The 22,465-nt window shown below is 39.8% G+C and overlaps 1 protein-coding gene across 1 annotated transcript; it reads left to right on the top strand.

Moving 5' to 3' along the window:
* Positions 1 to 1,053: 1,053 nt before the first annotated feature.
* On the top strand, positions 1,054 to 21,798 carry LOC121512605 (histamine H3 receptor). The gene is made up of 3 exons (XM_041791959.1): positions 1,054 to 1,528; positions 4,676 to 4,842; positions 20,770 to 21,798. The coding sequence occupies exons 1-3, from the start codon at positions 1,291 to 1,293 to the stop codon at positions 21,619 to 21,621; spliced, it is 1,257 nt and encodes a 418-aa protein (XP_041647893.1). The 5' UTR covers positions 1,054 to 1,290; the 3' UTR covers positions 21,622 to 21,798.
* The last annotated feature ends 667 nt before the right edge of the window (positions 21,799 to 22,465 follow it).

Below are 22,465 nucleotides of genomic sequence, written 5' to 3'. Positions count from 1 at the left end.
GTTAAAAGGTGATGAAAAAGGGTTAACATTTGGTAAAACTGGTATCACTAGGCAACAGCATAATTAAAAAATAGATATTATTAGTTGTTTTAAGGCATCTGGGGACCCCGTCTCAGTGTCTGGCGACCCCCCAAGGGGGTCCCAACCCCAAGGTTGAGAAACACTGGTCTGTTACAGTGGAAGGACCAAACCGTGGATAAAACAAAATAAAATAGTGATAAAAAGACAGTCGTAGTTCCAGGTATGAGATTTAAAACAAATAAGAGGATGGAGGAGTTTTTAGAGTCAGGATGTCATGAAATCTTCCTCCCCATCCCGACACCTTGCACTAAATATCTAAAAAATGAAGAAAGACCTAAAAAGATCGACTTCCTTCTTGCCGTTCATTTTGATCCCTGAATGCAGCAGTTCTCCTCAGGATCCATTACTGAGGAATAATGACCACCATTTCTTTAAAACGTTCAGCCTCTCCAGTCTATTTCTTCATGTTGATCCATGGATGGAAATAAAAGGTATTAGAGAAGAGACAGGAGGAAGCAAGCGTGCTCTGTAATGCACATGATGACAGAAATGCTGCATATAATGTGGAAACGTGGACATTCTGTCTGTTCATGGACATCAGAAAAAAACTCTTTATCATGATAAAATCAGCTTTGGCATGCAAAGATGAGCAGAAATCTCATCAAACAGCCAAAAAGCCATTAAGATTGTGTTTGTTTGGAGTGTTTATCTCGTTTTCATACCATCAGTGTTAAATATTGTATTTTGTGTTTCCTTTATGGCAAAATTTGGCCTTTATCACCGTTTTCCTTTTAGAGGATTTCATCGAAAAAACAAAAAGCAAAAAAAAAAAAAATAAGAGTTTGAAAATGCAGCTTTTGACATTCAAACATCTCCAAACACAAGAAAACTGTTCTGATGGGACCTTTATTTTGAAAATTCTACCGGAAATTGCAGTAATTTTTTACTATGTGAGCATTGACATCGGTGACAAAAAGCAACAGTGCGCTCTGCTGCACCCTCACACCGATGACAGACAGGAGAGGAGCGCGCGCCCGGAGGATTTATCACCATTTTTATGAAACTTTCATTCTTCGAGCACGTGCCTTTATCAATCAAAGAACTCTCCCGGGGACAATGGAAGATTTGGGGACAGTACTCTTGTTCATTCACAGGTTCACAGTCATGTCTGGCTCGTGCGTAAAGTGGAGCGCTGCGCGCGGGTGCGTAAATGGACACCAGCGCGCGTGAGGTGAAGAAGCTCAAAATGATCGCGTGTATGAATTAAGGATGGGCGAGAATCTTCCAGAGGCTAACTCCAGCGGCAACTTGACCCCCGCGGTGTCCGAGGCTGGGAGCGCGCTCCCGGGCTACCTGGTGGTGATCCTCTCGGTCCTCATGGTGACTCTGGTCGTCGTGGTGGTTGCTGGGAACGCGCTGGTCATCATGGCTTTTATTGTGGATAAAACCCTGAGGACCCAGAGCAACTACTTCTTCCTGAACCTGGCCATATCGGATTTCCTCGTGGGTGAGTTGGAGTACCTGAACCCCCACTAGGGCTGGGTAACAAAGACCGAAAATCATAGCCATAGATTTTTTCATTTGAATGGTGATACACTTAAAAACATACTGATGTTTTTACATTGAAGAAATAAATAGTTGCCACAATACCAGAGTGATAACATTTGATGTGATTCTAGTGAGGAAATAAAACATAAGCGGTCATTCCATGGGAACGAAAAAATGTCCCAGATCCCCAAATTTAGGCGATGTTTCTTAAAAACTCCAGAACAATTTCTAATTTTTACAAAAGCATTGACAACATTTCTGCAAATATAGGTTTCAAAATCTTCTTGAGTGCCATATGGTTAAAAAGAACAAATCAACTTAATTTACAGACTTTTATTCATACATTCAGCAGTTAAAGAGCCTCACAGACCCAAAAACAAGACATTTAAACCAGCCTTACTCAACCCTGCTCAACCAAAGAGCCAAATTGTTGAAAAGATACCTTTGCAGGAGCCACAATCTAAGTGGTGAAAAGAGCAGAAAACGGCTTGAAATAGCAATAAAACAAGTTAAAGGTGGCAAAAATGGGCAAAAGGCAGCAAAAATGCGTGAAAGAAGAGAAAATGGGGAGAAAAAGTGAAAAAATGGTCAGAGAGTAGCAAAAATGGGTGAGAAGTGACAAAAAATGAGTTACAGCTGTCAAAAAATGGTCAAAAAGTGGCAAAAAATGAGTAAAAAGTGACTAAAATAGGCAAAAGCCGGCAAGAGTGGCAAAAACAGTGGCAAAAAAATAGGAAACAAGCGGTATTTAATGGCAAAAGGTAGCTTATTTGGACGAAAAGTGGCAACAAATGGTAAAAGCACGGCAAAATTTGGATAAAACTGGCAAAAATGGGGAAAAGCTGCAAAAAAATGTTGAAAAATCAGAAAAAAAAAACTGGGTATTTAAAGGCAAGAGGTTGCTTAAATGGGTGAAAAGTGGCAAAAAACTGGTGAATCTGGCAAAAAATGGTGAAATAGCAATAAAAACAAGTTAAAGGAGGCAAAAATGGGTGAAAGGGCCAAAAATGGGGAGAAACAGGGAAAAAATGGTCAGAGAGTAACAAAAATGGGTGAGAAGTGACAAAAAATGAGTTACAGGTGGCAAAAAATAGTCAAAAAGTGACTAAAATGGGCAAAAAGCAGTCAAGAGTGGCAACAATGGGCAAAAAATAACAAACTAGAGGTATGTAATGGCAATAGGTTGCTTAAATGGTCAAAAAAATGGTGAAAAGAGCAAAAATGGGGAAAAACAGTGGCAAAAAGAGGAGGCAGAAATTTGAGAAATAAGAACAAGTGGTATTTAATGGCAAAAGGTTGTTTGGACGAAATGTGGCAACGAATGGTAAAAAAATGGCAAAAATTGGATAAAAGTGGCAAAAATGGGGAAAAAGTATCAAAAAGAAGCTGAAAAATCGGAAAAAAAATAGGGAAAAAGGTTGCTTGAATGGCTAAAAAGTGGCAAAAAATGGTGAAAATGGCTTGAAAAAGCTTCCCGTTTCTAAGGTTTTCTGAGGGAATAATATTTAGAATTATAACAGAGCCACACGTTGAGTATCGCTGCTTTAAACCATAAAAAATACCAACAACATGTCATGAAGCAAAACCAGTCAAGATCAGAAAGATCATCAGCATTATTTGTTGATTTTTGGTTCAAACTAGCAGGAAGAAAGGATCACTCCTCCTCAGCTCCACCATCTTTATCAAATGTTGCCAACATGTTTGTGCAATCTAGACCGGTGGTTCTCAACTGGTCTTGTGTCATGAACCCCAACCACCAATCTAAGTGTCTTAGATTTACAATCAGGGCCAAATCTTTGTAACGAATACTGGGTCAGTTTGGACTGGGAGACAGACGAACCTCCTTCAAAATAAAAGCATGCCAGACCCTTTTTGCTGCATATTTCTCCAGGCGACCTCTGTTTTCTTTTAAACTTTTAATTTATAGTTTTTTTTTTTAGAAAGAACAAAAATGCTGGTACAGTAAAATAAAAAGAAGGAAAATAAAACTGAATTAAAATTGAATTACAAAAGACAAATAATCATGAGATCTTGGATTGGTCTAAGTTTGAAGGCAAAAACAACTGCCTCATTCAAATGAGGTGGGACACATATATATATTTATTTATAGACATACACCCACATACATACCTGCATACATGCATATGTACATCTATGACCTTTGGGACCCTTTGGCTCCTGACCAACAAGATCAGAACCAAAGACCTAGACAGCATGCAGGAGTTTGTCAAGGACTTCTATTTTAGTAGCTGTAGTATCAAACTGGTATCTTAAATCCTCCTTTGATAAATAATATGAGTGACAGTTCACCATTTTAAATCCTGTGGTCAGTAGATGTGCCACTGGTTCTCACCTGAGCTGGCATACAGGACATTTTCCCAGAGGGCTGATGAACTTTGAGGCTGGTGTGATTTTATTCTTTTATGTTAAACAGCATAAACAGCTGATACACCGATGCTCTGTTCTGACATCGGCTCTCCTGACAGACTCTGATCTGGTTTTATGGTCAAACATCGTAGAAAATGTTGGCTTTTTGTGAGAAGAAGTGATGGAAAAACCATCAGTATTGGCATGAGCTATTTTCAACATTAGTACCAGCCCTAAATGCCAAAATTACAGCTTCCCAAACATAAACTCTATAGACATAAACCTGCAGGTATTAATCTTTCTATTGTATCTCTCATTAAATGCATATATGTAAATCTTCAAACCTGGATGTATTGCCCAGCCCTATTACACACCTTTTTCCTCCTGGATTCAAAGTCTTTGTTCCCTGTGTGACTGAAAAGCTTTCCTGCACACATCAAAAAGCTGTGAAATCCTCCTTTAATGTGATCATAGTGAGTTAAAGGTGCTCATGAGTGAGCTGATTGTGTCCTTGGCATCCTCCTGCTCCATTCATGTGTCTCATTGCCTTTGAATTTTGCTCTGTGTTAAATCAATCAGCCCTCCTATCCTGCTTCCTCTTCTTCCATCCAGCCTAAATCTCTTTGTGTTAAAACCAGCAGTTGTTTCTCCGTCTTGGAGGGGTGTGGATATTAATACAGGAGTCTATCATTCGGAGGGCTGATTAATGATGCAGTCTGCGTGCCTGTGTCTGTTTTAGGGGCGTTTTGCATCCCCGTGTACATCCCGTACAACCTGACGGGCCGCTGGATGCTGGGTAAGGGTCTCTGCAAGGTGTGGCTGGTCATGGATTACCTGCTCTGCTCCGCCTCCGTCTTCAACATCGTCCTCATCAGCTATGACCGCTTCCTGTCAGTCACACGAGCAGTAAGTGCCGCATGAGCCCAAATCACACCAAAGCCGTGATGTTTAGTCGAAAAGCTGAGACATGTTCACTATGAACGCTACAGAGGCGTACAGGGAACAAGGTGAGGGCTGCTTTGACAAGGTAGCGTGGAGTTGTGCAGAAATGTGGTCAGTAGGGTTAGCTGAGGGGAGTGCAGGGCTGTGTATTCATCTCCTTGACAGTCAATACTTGTGATGTCTTGGGTTTCAAATTAATCCAGTCTGATATTTTAATGATTTATGGTGTCAAAAAGTAGCAAAGCTTGAAAAGTCATGAAGATCTTCAGTCATATCTCCACTAAGAGACAGAGAGGCGACACAATATGGTCTAAATTGCATCAGTATGTTGGCAACATGGGCTGCACGGTGGTGCAGGGGTTAGCACTGTTGCCTCACAGCAAAAAGGTCCCTGCTTCGCGTCCCGGGCAGGGCCTTTCTATGCAGAGGTTGCATGCTCTCTGGGTTCTCTCTGGCTTCCTCCCACCAACAAAACCAAAAAAGTTGTATGTCTGTCACTGTATGTCAGCCCTGTGATTGATTGGCGACCAGTCCAGGGTGTACCCCGCCTCTCGCCCAATGACAGCTGGGATAGGCCCCCCCCCCCGCGACTGCTGTTGAAAATGGATGTTGGCAACATTTCAGCCGTTTTATTTGACCTCTACAGATCTTCAGTCATTTTCAGTCAGAGCTTCAAACTGATTTAAGCGATTTAAACTATAGTAGACTGTTTACACTCTAAACCACAGGTGTCAAACTCAAGGCCTGGGGGCCAAATCCGGCCTGTGGAACAGTTAAATCCGGCCCACAAGATGATCTTATATTTCTGTTAAAACTGTCCCATCAGTCTGAGGTCTGCAGATTTCCTAGTATAAGAATGTGAACTTATCCTTGATGATTTAAAGGGAAATTTCAACATTTTGGCAAATTTGCCCATTGCCATAATTCCTATAGTCTTAGTAATAGGTTTGTTTCCTTTAGTTGTCGGTGCAAGCCGTTTCTAGACCTGGCAGATGGAATTTTTGCTTCCCCTCATCAAACTCATGAAATACATAATCCAACAACTCCAAAACGCTCTCGTGGACAAGTTGTGATCTGCACATTCAACACTTATGGGCGAATTTGCCAAAATGTTGAAGTATCCCTTTAAGATATCCTTGTTAAGTCATAAAATCTGAAAAAATAAGGAGTAAAAATATTTAGATAAGAAGTCAGGAATGTGGGAAAAGAAATTATTTGTGTTTTAATTTCACATTTTCAAATTAGCATCTCACAATTAGGACTCAAACTTAGGATTTTGACTTTTAATTTCACACTTTGAGCATTTCAACTCATAATTTTGACTTCTCATATAATATTTTGAGCTTTAAGATTCATAATTCTAATTTTTAAATGATATTTTGACCTTTTTGACCAATTATTTTGTATTTCATCTCATATTTTTAACTCCAAACTTTCATTTCATAATCCCATGGTTTGACCTTTATGACTCACAATTTTAAATTTTAAATGAGATTTTGACTTTTAATTTCCATCCATCCATCCCTTTTCTATACCCCTTATTCCGTGCCGGGGGGGGGGGGGGCTGGAGCCTATCCCAGCTGTCATCGGGTGAGAGGCAGGGTACACCCTGGACTGGTTGCCAGTCAATCACAAAGCAAGTGAACCAGCAACCTTCTTGCTGTGAGGCGACTTTTAATTTCATTATTACATATTTAATTTCTTATTTTGACCTTTTAAACTCATGATTTTGACTTTCTTTCTAATATATTTGCCTTTAAAAAACATTATTTTTCAATATCAAATTCAGGTTTTTACCTTTTTAAACTAATAAATGTACTTTTCTCAGATTTTGAGTCTTTGAACTCTTTAACTTTTAAATGTCAAAATCATTTATCATCAGTGCTAAGTTTTAATTTCATATTTTATTACTGGTGAAACAAGGTTGACGGTTTCTGGTTAAAAAGGTGACCCTGTTAAGGTTTGGTTACGCTTTCCGCGCAGATGGCCGCACGGACAAAAACTGATGGGGAATGATGATGTGGAAACATCTGGTGCATTTATACCTGTGCCGGCTTCCTTTTTACCACAAACTGATATTCTCCCAAAAGCTATGGGGCAGTGTCTTCAAGAATCACGTCTGTAGCGTCTTTAATGCAAGTCATAGAGGAAGATTTGTTGATCATGGAGAACCAGGAAGAGGAGCTGCTGTGTTTACTGTTGTTGTTGAGGAGATGGTCCATACGGCCACTCAATCAACAGAGGAAGGACGAGGGGGAGTACAGTTTTCTTGTACGGCCAATGCGAGAGATTTATGAGGAAGTACATGGCAGTCTCTGTGATCTTTCAAAGAACAAGCATACAGGTGTTTTATATTTTCTGACTTCTGTCACCAAAAACTCCTCAAAATCGGCCATTCTGACGTGTGTCGCGTCTGTAAAAATTTCGGGGATATGCGTGAACAGATGAAAATTGGCTGTGTGGAACCTCGTGTCTTACTATTTGACGTCACGTTCGACACGCGGACACTCGCGATCTTGCGGATGAGTCAAGCATAAAACGGGCTTTAGGCCCTCAGGTTAGTCCTGAATCCAGAATCCGGCCCTTGCTGTGATTGAGTTTGACACCCCTGCTCTAAATAATACTAGTGCACTTTACTGAATGAAATCAGTGAAACATTTTTACACCCAAAACTGTTGAGTAGATTTTAAAGCTTTGAAATTAAGTTAAACTAATGATTAATGAGTAAATCAGACTTATTTCTTCAGTTATGTCTGCATGAATCGAGTTAGAATTACCAAATTACACTGAAAAAATGTCCTTGAAATATTTTGTGAAATATACAGGAAACATAAAGAGGAACCCCAGAAAAAATTAAATAAACCGTAAAACTGAACAAGTTGAAACTTCTCAAAATGTTTGTTGAAACTGATTATGTCAAAGTTTTCAGTAGTGGAAATAGATTTTTGAGTAATCTTTACTTAATGTTGGGAACTTTTCATGAATGCATTCTTCATTAATTGCAGTTTTCTCTCATTTCTAGTATGTTCTTTAATCTTGAATGTTAATGCCACACAAGGTAGTCCAGCAGACCAGAGCAGCACTTACTGGTACTTGCTGATAGAAGAGTCAAGATTTCTACCCACTCCTATCGAGGTTACAAAGTTCCTGACGCTGTTTATCACCTTGTTCTTAGAATGGATTACAGCTGAAGTTTGAAGAAATTTATGAAACTTTCATGATGAGTGCAAACCAGAGGAATGCATCAACATTTTCATGCAAACGTCAGAGTGTTGCCAAGAAGAGTGTGCATGACGTTTTTATTCTTAATAAACAGGAAATGACTTTGAGTGTTGAGGAGTTCTGCTTTTGCCCTGGCACAGACACAGCTGTTGGTTATTATCTGATTTAACGTGCATTATTTCAACAGAGTTACAGACTAAAGGTACAGCCAGGAGTCATTTACATTCACAGCTTTGTTCCTTCTACAGGCGCCTGGGCTTAATCTATAAAGTCAGCCTGAACACACAGTGTCGACTGTCTGCTTCATTTGTAAATAAAGATTTTTAGTTCAAACATTAGCTGCTGTTTCTAAACACAAATCTAATGAAAGGGAACAGCGATTCAACACTCTTTTTGTCTTATGCTGTGTTTCTGAAGATGAAAAATGAGCATTTAAAGGCCACACAGCCTCGCAGCGGTTTTCTACTGCAGTGATCGGTGAGACTTTGCACTCGTTTATTATAGTTGGATGCATCTTTGTAGCCTGGAAAACTTTAGGACAGGGGAGAGTGAGCCTCCCCTAGGAGAAAATAATTGTTCCATGGACCCCCACCACTGTAAAAATAAGATTTAAATATGTAAACAACTTTATCTTCAAACATTTATGTCTCATCTTTGAACATTTTTATTTTAAACATTTTAATATCTTGTTTTTGCATATTTAACACCTATCTTACCCAGGCAATCAGTTATAGTTTCACTATTGGACTTGTTGCATATAAGACCTGATTATTATGCTCTAATTTAGTAGGAACTCTAATTTGCATCTATGCAGATGATGTAGGATGCATAACAGCAGATCATCCTCCACCTTCAGCCAAAAATCTGCTTTTGCACAGGCTGTCACAGTGTTTACAACACTAAACTGAAATTCCTTTTACTTCCTGTCAAGGAACCGACCAGTGGAGAACCCCTGCTTTAGAGGGTTTTAATCCACGTCGGCTGTTTCTCTCTGAGCTTTTAGACTCAATGTGTCTCTCCTTTTAGGACTCAGCAGGTCAAGGCTGTGTTTTTCCAGTTTGAATGCTTGGCAGAGCTGTAAATATCACAGAACTTTGGCATTTTGAGAGTGAAGTGAAATCACTTCCTGTCTCCCACCTGGAGTTCTTCACTGTGACGAGACATCGGTGATATAACTGGCTCATTTATCTATTTTCAGCCCAAACATCAACACTTCGACCTTTCACAACACGAAAGCCAACCGGAGAGTTTAAAATTATTGTACAGCAAATTATTCAGACGGCTTCAGGCCACTTTTAACCAGCTCATCCCTTTCAGATTATCAACACTGCACAGGAGCACAGAGGCTACTGATGTAATATGGTACCAACCTGTTTATTCAGATCCCTCTTCCCTCCATCACTCTCTCTATTTTTCACTCTGGAGGTCATGTGACCCAAACAACTTTACACCTCTTTGGTTCAGGCTGACTCATAAGTTTGCAAAAAAACTCCACATGTCATCCAAGTGGGCCACTCTGCCATAAAGTCCAGATCAGTGGATGGCTGCAGGGATGGTTGTCCTTCTGGATTTTTGACCTCCAGGATCTCTGGAGCGCAGTAAGAGTGACCGTCAGGGTCTTGGAGTCCTCTCTTACTAAGGCCCTTCTGTCCTGATTGCTCAGTTTGACCGTGAAACCCGCTCTTGAAAGAGTCCTGGTTGGTCCAAACTTCTTCCATGTGAGAATTCTGGAGGCCTCTTTGTTCTTGGGAACCTTCAGAGCAGCAGAAATGTTTTTGTAGCCTGTCAACAATCCTGTCTCTGGGCTCTGCAGCTTCTGTGACCTCATGGCTTGCTTTCTGCTCTTGACTGGACATGATTTTTTCAAATCATATCCAATCAGTTTAATCTAGCGCAGGTGGACTCCAGCCAAGATGTAGAAACATCTCCACAAAGATGAGAGAAAATGGAGGAACCTGAGCTACACTTACAGCGATGTTGCTAAGGGTCTGAATACTTATGACAATGTCATATCTCTGTTTTTTGTTTTTGATACATTTACAAAAAAACTCTAAAATTCAGAATTTAGTTTGTTATGATGGGGTAGATTAATGAGGACATTAAGACTATATCATCAGGCTGAAATATCAACTTTTAAATGTTTTATTTATTATCCACCTTATTCCTAGCTCCCATGATGCTTTGCGTAAAATGTGGGCATGACTTCTGGTCCTTTCTATCTGAATGGAACTTTGCACAGAAATGAGATGCTAAACGTAATTATTAGAGCAATTTGGAGATACAAATATGTTAATTTCGTCTGTTACACCTCAAACGTGATATTATTATTATTTCTCCGCCCTCTACTAGAGAAGACAAAGCAAAGAAGTTACCTCAGATAGCCTGGACAAGCATATTTAGCTAACTTTATTAGCTTAGTATCAGTATAGCTATAGACCACGGGCGTCAAACTCAAGGCCCGGGGGCTAAATCTGGCCCGTGGTGCAGTTATACCCGGCCCTCCAGATCAGATGATATTTTTATTATTACTGGCCCACCAGTATGAGGTCTGCTGGTTTCCTCTAGAATAAAAATGTAAACTTAACTTTGATGATTTATGATTGTTGAGTCATAAAAATTAGAAAAAGTAAACAATAAAAATAGTTTGATAAAAAGTCTGCAACGTGGGGAAGAAACAAGTGTTTTCCCTCAGAAATTTAATTTTGCATCTCACAGTTATGACTAAAAATTATGGTTTTGACTTTTTATTTCATATTTTATCCTTTACATCCCATAACATTAACTTTTTATCTCATGTTTTACCTTTTAAATTCATAGTTTTAAATTTTAAATCCTATTTAGACCTTTTGAAGTCATGATTTTGACTTTTATTTCAAATTTTGACCTTTTTCAACTTCTAACTTTCACTTATCTCATTTGTTTACCTTGAAAACTCATGATTTTTAATTTTATTTGATATTTTGACATTTGAAATGCATGATTTTGATGTTTACCTCATATTTTGACGGTTAAAAATCATGATTTTGATTTTTATCTCAGTTTTTGACTTTTAAAATTCATGCTGTCAACACTCTATCCCATGTTTTGCCTTTTAAAAACATTACTTTGACTTTAAATGTCATGTTTTTCCCTTTTAAATTTAAGATTTTGATTTTTATCTCAGATTTTGAGTTTTTAACTTATCATGTTTACTTTTTAATCTCCATTTTTTTATACCCCCATAATTCATCTCTGGTGAAAATAAGGTTGACATTTTATGGTTGAATATCCACCCTGGTAGGCCCTCAGGTTCAGAATCTGGCCCCTGCTGGGATTGAGTTTGACACCCCTGCTATAGACAATCACGTTTTGTTAAAGGTCTTTAGGCTCCACCTTCAAATACATTTCTCTGTTTACTCTCCATGACTCAAGTTTGCTAAATCTCAAATTTTGTTTTAAGAGAGACTTACATCCCTGAGGCATTTAGGCAGTGGACAGCAAAATTTAAACACTGATGTCATAGACATAGATTTGACTTTGTCACATTATTAGTACCACAGTCAGAGCAACAGGCACTGAGTGTTACAGAAAATATCATTTATAACTTCTGGCTCATAATAAATTTAGCAAGTTGTTTGATTGAACAAAAATGAAGGAGTATTTATTACAGAGAAGATGAATTTCTGTCAGAACAACCGCTGTTGATGCTAAATTCCTTTAGTAAGCTCTTGGAAGATTCACGTTTTTGTGATTACTGTACCAGAAGTTCCACCCACATTCGTAGCCCTGAGGAATAAGGTGGATAACACTGGACATAATGAAAGTGAAGATACATGATAGAAGCAACACAAAGGAAAAGTCACTAGAAGTTCAGGTTGTTAAAATGACATTTACAGTCTGCTAAAACTGGGGCATGTGGTGTTTGAGGTTCTTCTTTGGTCACAACCGCTCACGTAATGAGCTGCAACATTTGACCTCTGTTGACCCTCACCCTGCAGATATGGAAACATCATGGTGAACTCTTTTGGTTTACTAGTGAAGAGTGGAAAGAGCTTGTCTCTGATGTCTTTGCAGAGGTTCTCACACTGTCAGCCTGCGACCCCCCAAATAAAGGTGCCAGAGGCCTGGACCCCCACTGTACCTGAATCTGGTCAACACAGCCATGCATGTTTAAGAACAGCCATGCAGACGAGGCCGCCCATGAGGGGGATGAAGGGGAGAGAGTTCTGGGGCCCAGCTGAACTGGGGGCCCATGTCAGCAAGATCATGGTCCTTTGTAAAGTTAAGCTGTGATATCCATGTTAAATATTTTACCTGAATAAAAACCATTCTTATAAAAGAAACAGCCTTTTAAAATGTATGTACATCCCTTTTCTTAAAAACAGAATTCAAATGGATTAGAAATGACAAAAATAGACAGAAAAGGTGGAGAAACTAGATGTTAAAAGTCGCTGAAATGGGTTAAAATTCAGAAAAATTAGATGAAAGTGGCAAAAACTGGAGTAAAAATTTGGTGAAAAAGAGTTTTAACAGGGTTAACAGTGGCAGTATTGGCTTAAAAGGGCCGAAAAATGTGGTGAAATTGAAAATAGCAGAAATAAGTTATAGTGGCAAAAATGGATGGAAAAGGTGGTAAAATGTGATCAAACAAAAATCAGAAAAATTGGTTTAAATAGGCAAAAATTTGTTAACTGAGGCTGAAAAATAGGCTGAAAGTAGCAGAAATTGATTAAACAGGGAAAAACGGGCATAACAAATCCTGCAGTTTGGTTAGAATTGGCAAAAAATGAGCACAAAAAGTGTTGAAAAGGGGTTAATATTGGCAATAATGGGTAAACAGAGGCAGCAATATGCAAAAAGTTGTAAGAATTGGTTTAGAAGTGGCTAGAACAGGCAGATAAAATGCTGGAAAGGGTTTAAAAGTGGATATAAAGGCTTAAAAGTGGACAGAAAAAGAGAAGAAAAGGTGGTGAAGTGATTAAGAAGAGAAATGGGTACAAAAATGTGTTAAAAGTGGCAAAAACTGGTGAGAAAACCTGATGAAAATGGGTTAAAATGTTGCAAAATTGGTGTAAAGAGGCATAAATGCATGGAAAGGGACAAAAATACATGCAAATTGTGCATAATTGATGAAAAGTGGCAAATAATAGTGGCAAAATTTGGTGGCGAAAAGTGGTTAAAAGGTGGCACAGTAAGTATTTTCAACATTAGAGCCCATTAAATGTTTGACACACTCTTCAGCTCCAAAATTAAGTTACATTTAGCCAGGACGCTAGCACCTATGCTGCTGATAAAGCACACTTCAACCGTAACTAGCAGCTGAGGAGGGCCCCGGCTCTGGGTTTGTCAGGGGCGGAGTCTAGTCTGCGGTCTAGTCATGCAATTTTTGCATGATTTTAACCCCTTTTAAACCACTTTTCCTGCATGTTTTATCCCCTTTGTGCCACTCTTTTATCCATTTTTGCCATTTTTCTTCTGTTTTTGCCACTTTTTAACCCCTTTTATTACATTTTTTCCAACAGTTTTTGCAACTTTAAAACCATTTTTCCCATTTTTAACCCATTGTTGATACTTTCTGCCCCTTTTTGTCTCATTAACCCAATTTTTGAAAGATTTAAACCCCCTTTAAACCACTTTTTCTGCATGTTTTATCCCCTTTATGCTACTCTGTTATCAATTTTTGCCACTTTTCTTCAACTTTTGCCACTTTTTAACCCATTTCCTTTACTTTCTTGCACTATTTTTTGTCATTTGTAACCAATGTTTGATACCATTTGCCCCTTTTTCCTCCTTTACTATTTCTTGACACATTTAAACTTTTTTTTTTTACAACTTTTTCTGCCAATTTTTGCAACACTTCTGCCAACCTTAACCATTTTTTGACTAATTTTGACAGTAAATTTCTGTAAAAACAGATCAAATGGTTAGTCATTCTAAAACTATTTCAATGTGAATTGTTTGTGGGATGGATTTAACAGCTGCAGACATTTAAAGCAAAAAGATACTCTTAAAATCTTCTTTTCTGAATTTAATGATCTTTCGGAGGCCGGACAGGAAGCTTTGGCCCCCGGGCCGTCAGTTGACGATCAGTGCCCTAAAGAGTGTCTTCTCCTTTACCTCCATTCATTTGATGGACAGTTTTCACCTAGAAAGGGGCGGGCCGTCAGAGTTTGGACGCCATACCCAGATTGATATCTCCTGTAAATGCAGCAGACGTTAACCTCTGAGATGTTTTGTCTTCATCTTAGATGGAGCGGAGATTCTTGAAGCGTCTGTGTGTTTCTCACTCTGAAACTGCAGTGTCTTTTTTATACACCTTTTCTGTGTCTCTCCTGATTGGATAAAGCTCCGGCACATCCACCAACCAGAGAGCACAATGCCTTTTCCTTTTTTTTTTGGACTAGGTTTTTGGGAACATGTTGTCCCAGCTGGAAACTGGAGCAAAATGATTCGCATTGTTTCGACACCTTTGCCACCTTGTAAGAGAAAAAAGAGATTTTATTAAACATGTCATTAAAGAGCATGCTGGGATATGTAGGATTCAGTCTCAACTTTAAGGAAATTAAATAAAAAGAGCTGGTGTCCTTTTTTAAACGAGCCGTTTTATTTCCTCTGCAGGCTTCATCAGTGTGATTTTATCTCTAGCTCTGGTGGTTTTTCATCACTGTTTAAGGCTGATATTCATCATCAGCTCAACATTTATTCAAAGATAAAGCGAGGTTAAATAATCTCCCAGACAACCTGCTCGTCTCCGTGTGATTGGCTGAAATGCCTCTATGTTTTAGAGTGTTGCTCCATGGGTTATTTTTAATGTGGCAGGTTTTTCAGATGCCGCGTGATACCGGCGTGTTGCTTTTGGCTGATGATTTGATCTCACAGGCTCAGATGGAAATTAGCTTCATTTATTTATACATTTTCAACCCACAGAGAGCAGGACCTGACTCATTTTAAAGTAAAATAGGTCTGAGTATTTCCCTTTTCCCATGACAACCCTCACGGCTCTGCCAAAATCAGTTATTAGCATGGTGGAGAGGCTCGATTTGATTACTTATTGACTCAGAGGAGAGGCTGTTTTTTCTCCTAAGTTGCTCTTTAACCGCTGCACATTAGGAGCAGCGCTGCCTTCCTGCTGCTGCGGAGACATCTGATGGTTTCAGGCAAGAGAAGAGACACACAACAACCAAAATAGAGTGTCAGTCTTTCCTGATGGTTGAGAGCCGCGGTGAAAATGGAGCCAGAGAAAAGAGAACGAGCGCCGGGCGAGGACGAGCGAGGAGAGGAGCGGAGAAACCAGATGTCTCTTTCACACTCTTGTGTTGCATCAGTGAATGTGGCTCTCATCCTGACCCCACACTGCAGTGACAGGAACGAGGGCCTCATGAGTGGGTTTATTAACAGCATCTCTGCTCCAGGAGCCACAATACAAACGTCCTCATCTGAACAAAAACCTTCACACGTGTGCAGCTGCAGACAAATTCATACTTTCTGTTGAGCCGCTCTCGTGTCATTTTTCTTAGCCTCTGTACTTTTTCATACGAGTGCTTTTAAAAGATCAAATCTGTTATTTTAATGATTCATTACAGTTGGCAGTGCTACCTGAAAACTGTAGCGAGCTAAGCTACAAGTTACTCAGTAAAAAAACTAGCTTCACTACACTAAGCTACACCCGGCAAAAATGTAGCAAGCAAAGCTACAGCAACACCACAAGGTAGCTATGCTACTCTGAAGCTATTCTCAATTATTATTCTATTTTAAGTATCATAAACTTTTTTGTCAGTGTTAATTCTGCTTCCCTCAGATCGGCACCTTTACCTGCTTAATGACATCACCATCACAGCCTCCCCTGATTGGTCTAATGGAACAATGCTTTTTAAAAGACCTGGTGCAAATAAATGAATACATTTAAAATGTACTACAGTACTTTTTTGGCACAAGTTGTTTACTTTAAAGACCCTGTAAAGCAGGGGTGCCCAAACTATGGCCTGGTAGCCAACATTGATTTGAATGTTATAATTTTGCCTTCAATGACATAAAAGACATCTGAAAATTGTATTACAAATGTTATTTTATTGTAAAATAAAAAACAATGCTTCCAGTCACTGTAATTCACACTCTGGAACTGGACGGCCTCCACGGGACCCCCTATACGCCCACGTCCTCTCCTGCTTGTTTGTCCCCTGGCACTGACTGTAAATTACAGAACTAACATAATATATAATGTGTTATATATATTGTAAATAATCTATAATACAGAATTTTTTTGTTCTTACCTCTTTTTCTGCCAGCAGACGGTGTTGTAGAACTGCATGGGCCTTGCTCTTCTCTCAAGTCTGCTTCTGAAATCACAGGAGCATGAGTGATGGTTTTATTCAATAAATTTGGCTGAATAATCAGTGGGTTCCTAATGTTAACTTACCTCCATCGCTCTGGGACAGAGAATAAGATCCCCTCCCCTCACTCAGCAGCCATTTCTCAGCGTCTGGGTTGGAAAAGTTCGTCTCTGAAGTGTCATCGATGTATGCATCAGCTGGTGAACGGCTGCCTTATTTCTCTGATGCACAGGGGAGACCTCCTGGTATTCTTTAGCCTCTTGGCCGCATAGACAGATGAGTGAAAGCGCCGATCCCTGGATTCGCTGTCATTAAGTTCAGTGTTGGTTTCAGTGAGAAAGTGATTTCTCAGGCAAAAGTTGACCTCAGGGTCTCCACCTCTGATCTCTGTGGCTTTGATCTGCCGTCTCTTCCCTGTTCCGACTACGTATCCCAGAAGCCCCAAAATTACTCACAGGGAGCATGAGAGCGCCCCCTTGTGCCAGCCGCCGAAAAAAACACTTTGACATACTGTATATACGTCAATGGCACTCAATGAGTTAAGGGAATGCTCTTAAATCATTTCACTTCAGTATGTGATTGTTTTAGCTGAGCATCATTCTTCGTTTTATTTGTTTTTTGTGTCTGGTTGTATCTCGACATTGTAAATGAGGGAAACCTCAATGACTTTCAAGACTTAAATAAAGGTTAAATTAAAAAACAACTAAGATAACAGTTAGGTCAGTGTATTCTCTGGCAGATCCATTTCCGTGATGTGTTCCCCAGAGTCACTGCGCTTTAAATAATGACTCAAATTCCCAAAAGGACTTTTTTTTTGTAAAAATGTGAATATTTTGAAGACTTTTTGTCACAGAATTATTATTATTCAAAGTATGGGAGAACAAGTTTGTGCATTAAAAAAAAAAAACAATGTTAGTCACTAATATTTGCTGTGTTTAATACATAAAAACTTTTAGCTTTAATTTCTGAGTCATTTTTTCTTTTGTCTTTAGTCCCATAACTTTAAGTTACATTTCTGCAACATGCATGTTCTTGGAGCCCAGGTTGTCAATGGTGGTGGTGGGGGTGGTGGGGGGGCATCTTATCATATTAGGCTTTCATTGTGGAATCACTGCATCAAATTTGCAGTTTGTCTCCTTTTTACGGTGGCCCTGACAGCTCACAGCACTGCAACTTAAGAAAACACATGCAAAAAGACAAAACACAAGCAAATTAAGAAAACATCTTCATCAATTTGACAACACATGCGCAGCATTTAGAAAACGCGCTGCAAAGACCACAACACATTAGAAAAACGCGCTGCAAATAGACCGCAACACAACGGAAGTGTTTCCAGAGGACACTTAAAAGTGGTGCACATGTCCGGACACGCTTATTGATGTTGTTGACCATAGATATGGATACGTAGGTGAGGCGCCCACAGCTATTAAACGTAGCCGCTCTGCATCTGCCGGTCCGCCATCTTGGAACTGGCGGGATTAGTGAAAGCTCAATATAAACAAGCCCACTTCGCCTGTAAAATCCGCCCTACCTTGCTTAATCCTGAACCAATCTACATGACATTTGTTTTGTTATAAAGCTGAAAGCTTGAACATCATACTGATTACCTACTGGAGTTAAATCGAGGAACTTATTGTGGGTCTGATCAACTTTAAATTAAAAATCCTATTATGTCTATGATGTGTACAGGGAACATGTGTAATTGAATGTTTAGAATCTATAATAAGATAGTTTTTGTTTCCCCAAATAGATTTATATAGATAATTTCTCTCCCTCTCATCTTGCAGCTGGCCTTTACTCTAGGCTACATGCAGGCATACACTGGGAGTCGTCACGCCCTTTCTCACCTGATGATTTTTGAGTTTGCAGTGCATATTAGCCATGTGAGGACACAACGGCCGATCTCGGCTTAATTACTCATGCAGGGGATGGATTTCTGACTTAAACACCTGCAGAGCTAGCAGATTCCAGTAAAATTTTCTGGGCGGATCATCAGATGGGAGGCAGAGAGAGAGAGAGAGCTACATGAGGAAAACTAAAGTCTCAACAGGTAAAAGTCCCGACGAGTCACGTGATTTGTAATTTCTCCTGATTTTCTTCTTTATGGTACAACAAAAAGTGGCAAAACAAAGAAGGAAAGAGCAAAGTTAAAGCTGAATGTCCCTGGCTTCTTTGATCATCTTTATGTTGTCTAAAAAGCCTAAATCAAACTGATACTGACACTGTCTGTCCAGCCCGGTGCACACTGACTCTCTCTCTGCGGTGCATATAATAATGCTTATTGTCAAAACGAGAGAATTTTCCTGCATTTAAGTCAAATACCAGTCTTCTGATGACTGATTTATTGGTTTGTGGGACAGCAGAAAATTAAGGCTAATATATTTTAGGAGTGGGCGATAAGAACTGCGTGCTTTACTAACGCCAAAAAAAATTATATCACCTTGTTTTATATTTTAAGTATTGTATTTAATGACATTATTAAAATAACACTGAGTAAAAAAATAAATACTTAAAGCCAGGAGGTGCTTTCTGCCAGCAACATTATAATGACCAGTCTGGCTTTTAACATTCAGATGACGGTCAGTACTACACCTAGTGAAAGATTCCACATTTCCTTCCAAAACAGCTGGTGCATTGTATTTTAAATAAGGTAACAACTTTTAATAAAAAACCCGGTCGGAAGTCCTGTACATATTTAAAGCCAGACCACTACCATCAGAGGGAGAAACCCATCGTATCTGTGGGCGTCAGCACAGGAAGTTGGCTTTTTCAATGCTGTCTGCCCTTATAACTCTGTTGCACTCTCACTCTTTTGTCTGCGCCAAGATGGCGGCCCCACAGACGTACCATCAGATAGCGAACGCGTCATCTACATCTTGACATCTATGTTGTTGACGTGGATTTTGAGTTACATTGGTGTTGGAAAATGAGATAAAAAGTGTTTTTGATTAATTATAACATTGTGATCGCATGATTCAGATATTAGCCTATTGCAGTGATCTGCTGTTAAACTATCGTTAGCCTTTTGCTTGTAATTAGCCTGCCAATTCTCATAACCTGATGAAATAATACACACGGTTAATTCACTGTGAAACCATAGACTGTAAATAGTGTGAAACCATGTCAGCAAAACCCACCGGTAGTTTAACTTACTTGTCCCCTATTAAGGGTTCTGATAGTAACTATAGCCAGCTAACAGCGTGTTTCACACTATATACAGTCTATGGTTTCACAGTGAATTAACCGTGTGTATTATTTCATCAGGTTATGAGAATTGGCAGGCTAATTACAAGCAAAAGGCTAACGACAGTTTAACAGCAGATCACTGCAATAGACTAATATCTGAATCATACGATCACAATGTTAAAATTCATCAAAAACACTTACTTTTTATCTCATTTTCCAGCACCACTGTGACTCAAAATCCGCATCAACAACATCAACAAGCGTGTCCGAACGTGTGCATCACTTTTAAGTGTCCTCTGGAAACACTTCCGTTGTGTTGCAGTCTATTTGCAGCGTGTTTTTCTAATGTGTTGTGTTGTGGTCTATTTGCAGCGTGTTTTTCTAATGTGTTGTGTTGTGGTCTATTTGCAGCGTGTTTTTCTAATGTGTTGTGTTGTGGTCTATTTGCAGCGCGTTTTTCTAAATGCTGCGCATGTGTTGTCAAATTGATGAAGATGTTTTCTTAATTTGCTTGTGTTTTGTCTTTTTGCATGTGTTTTCTTAAGTTGCAGTGCTGTGAGCTCTCAGGGCCACCGTACCTTTTTCACCAAATGTCAGCCGTTTTCTTAAATTTGGCACGAGAGATATTACCTCCTTTTTCTGCTGATTACAAATAAGGGCATTTTTACAGTAATTAATGAAAAACTTTAAAAAGGAGAGAAATGCATTAAATTAAAGTTGTTGCCCATAATTAACATATAGCATATTAAAGACTGTTATAATCCCCTTCAAGAATATTTAGTTTACATGTTGTATGTGCAAAATATTTTACATTTTTCTTGCGTTAAAAAAACATCAGGGCTTTTAAACTGTACTCTGACATTTAAAAGGTTAAATTCCTCAAACTTTATTGCTATCTGATATTGATGATCATGTCTGATCTTGATTAAAAATCAATGCAGATAAAGTTGATAAAAACGATTATCTGATCAACTAAAAATTACTTAGTGTGCGTCTCTATTTTCTGGTTCTGCTTGGAGGAAAACGTGAATGTTTTGTTCTGAAGTCCATCAGGAGAATTTGAGGAAAGAAGTAAATCTGTGTTGAGCTTTGATTCTTGGTCTCATGAGACTTTGACACGCTTTCTCCTCAGATTAAATCTTCGGTTTTTGACCCATGTCTCTCTCTCTCACAGGTTAAGTACCGAGCTCAGAGGAACATGTCCCGCCAGGCTGTATTAAAGATGGTGGCTGTGTGGGTGCTGGCCTTCCTGCTCTACGGCCCCGCCATTATCTTCTGGGAGACGATCAGAGGTCAGAGTGTCGTCCCTGCCCACGAGTGCTATGCTGAGTTTTATTTCACCTGGTACTTTCTGCTCAGTGCCTCTACCTTCGAGTTCTTCACGCCGTTTGTGTCTGTGGCATTTTTCAACCTCAGCATTTACCTGAACATCCACCGCAGGAACAAAACCTTAGGAGCCCTTCACGAGGACGAGGTGAAGGTCCAGAGGATCAGTAAGAAGCACAAAGACGGCACCGGCTGGTCCGTGTTTTTCGTCAAGACTCGGAAAGTGTCGTGCAGCGAGCCGACAGCGATCTCACCGGTCATCGAGGACGAGGACGTGGCGTCCTCCAGCGGGGACCCAACCACCAGTCAGGTCCTCATGCAGAGGGAGAAGCTGTCTCCCAACAGGAAGAACTCCAGACTGTTTCAGCACTCGGCTTCCTGCATGGCACCCAGATGCAGGACGCAGGGGTCGCGCCTTACCCGGGACAAAAAGATAGCCAAATCTCTGGCCATCATCGTGTGTATTTTTGGGGTTTGTTGGGCTCCCTACACTCTGCTGATGATCATTCGGGCTGCCTGCAGCGGTAAATGTGTGCCAAACTACTGGTACGAGATTACATTCTGGCTCCTGTGGCTGAACTCGGCCATCAACCCGTTCTTGTATCCGCTGTGCCACAGCAGCTTCCGAAGGGCTTTCTCTAAAATCCTGTGTCCGAAGAGACAATCAGTGCAGCCTCAGATGGAGGCTCAGTCCTGCTAGGCGATCTCTGTTGCACTTCCATGCTTTATGAATGCAGAACCTGCTGTTTGTCAAACACTGTAAAAACCATCAACTGTTCTTCCATCAGATTTATCCTGTTTTTAAAAAGGAGAGAAATGTTTGTGTAAGGGGAAAACCCAGTATTTTTGAACCTGAGAGCTCTTTTCACACACTCTCATTTTCACCAGCTAAAAGGTTTAAAAGGTTTTGGAATTGCTCCAGTAAAGCGTAACAGGATCCAAAAGCTCAAAACTGAGCTAGAACATCTTCTTATTTCTTGTCTAAAATATCATTGCACTAAACATAAGCCACATTCACCTGACTAGTCCAAATAAATGTCTAATTTTAAGATAAAAACCCCCAAATAAGACCTGAATTTTTAGGTCCAGGTTCAGAATTTGCAGTAAAATCCTTTTGGTCTAAGGCCTACAGTGTGCACCCAGGGCTAAGCGTTTTGGGCTTTCTTAGGTTGTTTGTCTTAAGGGAGACATATTTTACCCTTTTAAGACAAGTTTATATTAGAGGTCCCTAAAACATGCCTGAGAAGTTTTCTGCTGAAAAAACACTCCAGTACTGGATTTTGGTATGTCTAAAAAAACTCCTCTGTTTCAGCCCTGCTCAGAACGAGCTGTTTCTGTGTCTGTGGCTTTAAATGTTACTCAGCTGTCTGACCACGCCCCTGGCTCTGCCCCCTCACAGGAAATGGATGTGGCTTAATGGATGTGGCTCTCCTGAGAGGATCAGGAGAGGAGGGGGGTAGGAATCTCTCTTCAAATGGGGAGGGCAAACCAAACATGGGGGCGGGGCTAACTCCCCACGTGACATCATGAGAGGAAAATCCAAG

This window comes from Cheilinus undulatus, linkage group 7 (genome assembly GCF_018320785.1).
Source record: "Cheilinus undulatus linkage group 7, ASM1832078v1, whole genome shotgun sequence".
Lineage (NCBI taxonomy): Eukaryota > Metazoa > Chordata > Actinopteri > Labriformes > Labridae > Cheilinus > Cheilinus undulatus.
The sequence above is the reverse complement of the archived record's forward strand: the minus strand, read 5'-3'. Positions and strand labels throughout refer to the sequence as shown.

Excerpts from the sequence above, each read along its gene's own strand:
- LOC121512605 (XM_041791959.1), top strand. The coding sequence starts at position 1,291 with ATGGGCGAGAATCTTCCAGAGGCTAACTCCAGCGGCAACTTGACCCCC. Across the intron at positions 1,529-4,675 it reads CATATCGGATTTCCTCGTGG|GGGCGTTTTGCATCCCCGTG; the intron begins GTGAGTTGGAGT and ends TGTCTGTTTTAG. Across the intron at positions 4,843-20,769 it reads TCCTGTCAGTCACACGAGCA|GTTAAGTACCGAGCTCAGAG; the intron begins GTAAGTGCCGCA and ends TCTCTCTCACAG.